Consider the following 6389-nt stretch of genomic DNA (forward strand, 5'->3'; position numbering starts at 1 on the left):
AAATAAAAAATCATGGTAGATTAGGCACAATCAACTAACATATCAGTAAAAGTATTTAAGTTTTAGAAACTTATTTCAATAAAGATGATTTGCATACTATGTACAACATGATAGGAATTTCTAAAATCAGTAAAGTCGATAATGGCACAGAACCAGATTATGAATTGTGTGGAATTCTGTCAATGATTAACTTAAATCTGAAAACAGAGACATTACAGATCTGTTTCAAATGTGGGTAAATTTGTGTTTTGAATGATTAATTTGGAGCTAGAATATGTGATATTTTGAGTGGGTAAGGTTCACCCAAGGAAGATTAACAAAAACTTAAGTACTCCGTAAGATAGTCATGATGATGTGTGGGAGATGGGACCGCAGAAGAGACAAAGGTGGGAGATTCATTCTGTGTTGTGAGGCAGGGAAAAGTCAAACTCAATTCCTGGAAGAGCAGGAGAATTCTAGTTTCATTGGAAGAAAAAAGAAAAAAGATTGGGAAGGAATTTGTTGGGTAGGGAGATGAACCTAGTCATTGCTGAGATATTCAGGAAACATTAAGTCATTTGATAAAGTGTCTTCTCCTTTAGAGAAAAGTCGAGATTATTGTGGAATTAAGCTTCAGCCATACAGACTAGATAACTGTTATGGTTGCATTTACAAGACCCCTAAGAAGAAACCAGAGTTCTGAGCGCACCATCTTGGGAAATGTTCTGAACAGAAGAGTTTAGGGAAATTATCCAAAACCATAGAGAAGAAAATTGGACTGGAGTTTAAACAAGAGGGGAACATAGGATAAGTTGAACTAACTTTGCTTAGAAATAGACGAAGAATAAAAATACAACAAAAATCCCTGGAATTAATTGTAGCAGGGTACGTAAATTTTTGAATTTTTATAAATAAAGGAGAGTAGAAGTTCCATGGCTTAGAGGATGTATAGGAAGTGAATCTGGAAAATGGATGCCAATCACGAGACGAAAATTAAGGATAACTCTAGAATGATAAAGGCATAGCAAATCCCCCTTACCTAAACAGTGACTTGCATATGATACATTTTTACAATGCGCGAGAAGCACGTAAAATTTCTTTTAAAAAGGAGGGAATGGAGCTGCTCAAGAGCAAAGAAACCTGAGGATGATAAAGAGGGGTGGAAAAAGGAAGAAAATTATCTCGAAGGAGGAGGACAGCAGGAATTCAAGACATGCTCGCATTACTAATGATGGATACCTGCCTGTCCAGCACTCTGTGCAGAATAGTCATCCTCTAATTCTAACTTCACCAAAGAGCCTTTCAGCTCGCTTCAGACCTCAGGGAGAAGAAGGCACGTGGATTCAAAGGAGAGCTGCTGGACTCTGAAGCCCATGTTTTTCCCAGGATGCAACAATCCTCAGTAAGGAGACCGGGCAGTAGTCGAGCTGGCAGGTGGGCACGCATCAAAGGCTTGGCTGGTCTCCAGGCAGCACCCAGAGCAGCAGAGGCACCAGTAACAAGACAGAGACCTGTTCTGCGCACTCAGGGGCAGTGTGGGCCGAGTGCGCCTTCCGCAAGCTTTCACTGAAGCCGGTGACATCAAACTAAGTTCACGGCCCTCAGCTGTTTCTGAGGCACAGTAAATAAAAAGCGCGCTGGGATTAGGTCTTGTTTCTTGGCCAATACATGATCTGAATTTCCTGGTGAAGGCTGGCTGGGCTACACAGATGAATCAAAAGTATTTTATTCACCCTGAAGTCCCAGTTTCTAGCCAAAATGGCACTTCAAATATTTGCAAAAGTAATGGAGAAAATGATCCAATTCGGATGCAGATTTGCTATGTACTCATCACTGATTAACAGGTTTTTTTTTTTTGTAATAAACTATTTTGGGGATTGTGAATTTAAATTTGAATGTCTCTTTTCTTTCTTCGAAGCAGTCAGATATTTCCTCAGACTGGTACGGTTTTAGAAAGGCTACCTGAGTGGTGGGGGAAGGACCAGGATGGAGCAAAGAAGGGGCTGTTGAGAGGAGGTCAGGCTGTGAGGAGGATATCAGGGAAGACTGATAAACAAGGGTGTAGTTGTCTGGACCACGTATGACATGGAAACTGGTTTTTCTCTTTTGTTCTTTATGAGGTAAGTGAGCTGAAACGTGACAGCTTTTCGTCTTTCAGCTCTGAGACCCTCACGTGATCAACACCCTCTGTTTCTGCCCCAGTCCCTTCTGCCTGCCTCTGCTCCAACAAAGAACAGTGTTTGGCAGGCAAGCAATGCGGATGAGCCAAATTAAGTTTAAAAAATACAACCACTTTCTGTTTCTGTTCAAAATTAATATTTATAACATAGTAATTTTACTGAAAAAAAAAAACTTACTGAGAAAAAGAAAGGACTTTCCATGAATTCATCTTCCACCATACCCATCAAAATTCTTATTTTACTCTGTCTTGGATGATGAAGATGGACCGTTACTTCCTGCTTTGTTTTGTCTTGAACATCTAAGCATTCACATTCTTGTTTGTTTTCTTGGGAGCTATTTCTATCATACAGATGCTTAACAGCAACAAATTGAAAAGGGTAAAAAGTAAAATCATATTTCCCTCTCCATGTCTTGTAAGGGCTTTCAAAGGCTTTCAAAAAGACCTGTGCTCTTTATGCTCCTGGGTCATTAAGATCCAAGATAATGTGAGCTCTAGATGTATTAAAGTCTAACTCCAGGGTTATTTGTGCTTGAGTTTGTGGAAGGGATGTGAGAGAAAATTGCGTTTGTTACTTTACCCAATGCAGCGATCAGGTTGCTACTAAAACCCATATAACTATGGAAGTTCTACTAGTGACAATTCAAAGCATTTTCTTATCCACATCTGAGTTTACATATACTTTTGTATTACTGAATCTTATGCTCGAGCACATGTGTGTTTATCACGAAACAAAACCATGAACCTGTTCAATAAAATTGTTTCAAATCTTGGTTCTAACGACCTGCATATTACACAGCCTTACTTTTCCAAACCTTTTTTTATATTATAGACTTACTCATTTCACCGAGTCAAGTACAGCTGATATAGTTAAGATTCTTCTTTAACAGACAAATGGATTCTTCTTCCCTGTTCATCATTATACCGGTTAATGTCATATACCATTTCAGCCTCACCCTAGAATCTGGGGTAAGTCAGGGAAGGTGCAGTGCTCTTGAAATTTCAGTGCACCATCTTCAAGTTTTAACTGACCGCCTTGACACCAAATTATGTTCATGTGAAGGTCCTCAACAGTCTTCCTGAGGTGCAGTAAATACAAAGCATACTTGTCTATTGTCTTGGCCAATACATGATCTGACTTTCCTAGTGAAGGCTATCTGGATTATTCAAATGAACTAAAAGTAATCTTTTATGTTTCTTGACAAATGTCTATTACTTTTGACTTTCACTGCAGATTAATACTTTTTGATGGGAGCATATAACCAGACATGGGTGCCTGAATTCATCCTCCTTGGTCTGTCCAGTGACTGGGACACTCAAGTCTCCCTCTTTGTCCTGTTCCTGCTGATGTACCTGGTGACAGTATTGGGAAACTTTCTCATCGTTCTTCTGATCAGATTGGACAGCAGACTCCACACCCCTATGTATTTCTTTCTCACCAACCTGTCCCTTGTGGATGTGTCTTATGCCACAAGCATAGTCCCCCAGCTGCTGGCTCACCTTCTTGCAGTTCATAAAGCCATTCCATTCCTGAGCTGTGCAGCCCAGTTATTTTTCTCTCTGGCCTTAGGTGGGATTGAGTTTGTTTTATTGGCAATGATGGCCTATGACCGTTATGTGGCAGTGTGCCACCCCCTGAGGTACTCTGCCATCATGCAAGCAGGATTGTGCAGTAGGATGGCTATTGCATCTTGGGTCGGTGGCTCCATCAACTCTGTCATGCAGACTGGCATCACCTTCCAGCTGCCCATGTGCACCAACAAGTACATCGATCATATTTCCTGTGAGCTCCTCGCTGTGGTCAGGCTGGCCTGTGTGGATACTTCTTCCAATGAAGTTGCCATCATGGTGTCTAGCATCATCCTTCTGATGACCCCCTTCTGCCTGGTTCTCTTGTCCTACGTCCAGATCATCTCCACCATCCTGAAAATCCAGTCCACAGAGGGAAGGAAGAAAGCCTTCCATACCTGTGCCTCTCACCTCACCGTGGTGGTCCTGTGTTATGGCATGGCCATTTTTACCTACATCCAGCCCCACTCCAGTCCCTCTGTCCTTCAGGAGAAGCTGATTTCTCTCTTCTATGCCATCTTAACACCCATGCTGAACCCTATGATCTATAGTCTAAGGAATAAGGAGGTGAAGGGGGCTTGGCAGAAACTATGGAGACAATTCTCTGGGTTCACATCAAAATTGAAAACTAGATGAATCACGAGTATCACTGAAGCAAAAGATTTCAATCTGTTTTCTGCCTCCAACATAGCTATGACAGGCATTTCCATGGAGACAAAAAAGTAGCTGATGTAACATGCCTGGGGACGCTAATGTAGGAGGTTGAGCGGTTTTCCTGGGTGTGGGATGTGGGTGTATTTCTTGTGTTCGGTGGAGTTGAACCCTGCTGTGGTAGGACTTCCCACTATTACTCAACCTCCACTTCTATAGCGTGACAACATCTGAAAAAAATCCTGATAACTTTTCTAATTTGTCCTATTGTGTGAAGTCACGGACCTATTTCTTTCATGGATCCTACTTTACCTGTAAGTACTTATGTAATACATTTCAGAGAAGATTACGGTGCTTTCAGTGAACAAAAAAAAAATGTATTCTAACATTTTCAGACTAAAATAATGTTTGCTCTTTGTAATCATAAGCACCTACTAAGTAAGTCAAATTTCTGAAGAGACTGTTATTCAGGCTTGTTAAGATATTTCTGTGCAGAATTTTCTACATGCATATGTAATGGCTTCCTATGAGTGCTAAAGGTATCAACTGCAGAAAGAAAAAATGAGGGTCTTATTTTACTCCTAAAAGAATTTAACCAGAGGTTTTTGTATATACAGCTATTACTGATAAAAAAAAATAAGGCACTGACAGCAGTTAGAAATTTCAAAAATATATACTGCACATGTAAGAAATATCAAGGTGAAACACTGAATTTGATTTCCCTCTGAAAAATCTCCCAGCTCTTTGTGTGAACTGCAGAAACATAATAAACACATAATTTATGAGATAATATATGAAACATCATCTGAAAAGGAAAGTCTCTGTTAGATTCAATGAAAGATGATACTGTGACTTTCCGAGAAGGAAGAAAATTGGAGATGCCGCATCGTTGCTGCTGTGACTGGTCCTGTGGAGTTTTTGTTATTTTTCCCCATCAACCACTCCATCACCTCCCTTACCCCTAACAGCTCCTCAGTTTTCTTAAGGCCTTTGACTGAAGAGTTCTTCAAGTATTACATCTCAGGAAGCAGAATGCTGAAGACATTAACTATGTGGAACAGACCAGCATACTATCACATCTTGTTACATTTCCATTTCTAACTTTTTCATTTTGTAGGAATTTTTAAGACTACATTTTCTGAGTGAATTAAATTTTTTAGAACTATTTTATTTATTATTTTTATGTTATGTGTATGAGTGTATTGTCCTTATGTATGTAAGTGTACCTGTGTTGTTCAATGCTCACAGAGGTCAGAAGAGGATGTCAGATCTTTGGAACTGGAGTTATGGATGGTTGTTAACTGCCATGTACATGCTGTGAATGAAACCCAGGTCCTCTGCAAGAACACCCACTGTTCTTAACCACTGAGCAATGTCTCCAACCCTTGAATTAAATGTTTGAAAAGTTTAATTCCTAATTCTGTTTTTAAAAAATATATTTTGTTTAATAAATTTATTTTATGTGTATGAGTGTATTGCCTGCATGTATGTGAGTGCACTGTGCCTGTGTTGTGCAATGCCTGCAGAGGTCAGAAGTGGGAGTTAGATCCCCTAGACTGGAGTTACAGTCAACTGTTAGCCTCCCGGTGCTGGGAACTGAACCTGGGTCCTCTGCCAGAGCAGTCAGTGCTCTTAACCGCTGAGCCATCTCTCCAGCCCTAATTCCTAATTCTTTGGTGTTGTGAAAAACATCCCCTAACCGAAGGCAAGACAGCGTTGTTGGCTCAGTGAGCAGAAAAGATGGTGTTCTGAATAAGTCATTAAATAGACATTTACAAGAAGTTGACAGTGAAAAGTTTTTGAAAATAAATTGGAACAATTACTGAACAGTAATTACTAAACATAAACTGTTACTTGGAGTTTGCTTTTTAAAAAGCACAGCACAAATATAAGAAGGATTACCAACACTAAAGGCCTTTAGAACAAGCCTTAAAGAAATATACCACTACAGAAGCTTCCTAAAATATACGCATTATAGGAGGAGATTAAAACATGTTACCTGGTGACAAAG

General features: G+C 39.9%; 1 protein-coding gene across 1 annotated transcript; it reads left to right on the top strand.

Moving 5' to 3' along the window:
- Positions 1 to 3406: 3406 nt before the first annotated feature.
- LOC103730432 (olfactory receptor-like protein OLF3) lies at positions 3407 to 4363 on the top strand. The gene has a single exon (XM_008828649.1). The coding sequence runs from the start codon at positions 3407 to 3409 to the stop codon at positions 4361 to 4363; it is 957 nt and encodes a 318-aa protein (XP_008826871.1).
- Positions 4364 to 6389: the final 2026 nt, after the last annotated feature.

The sequence above is a fragment of the Nannospalax galili genome, unplaced genomic scaffold (genome assembly GCF_000622305.1).
Source record: "Nannospalax galili isolate Female #2095 unplaced genomic scaffold, S.galili_v1.0 scaffold233, whole genome shotgun sequence".
Classification (NCBI taxonomy): Eukaryota; Metazoa; Chordata; class Mammalia; order Rodentia; family Spalacidae; genus Nannospalax; species Nannospalax galili.

Excerpts from the sequence above, each read along its gene's own strand:
- LOC103730432 (XM_008828649.1), top strand. The coding sequence starts at position 3,407 with ATGGGAGCATATAACCAGACATGGGTGCCTGAATTCATCCTCCTTGGT.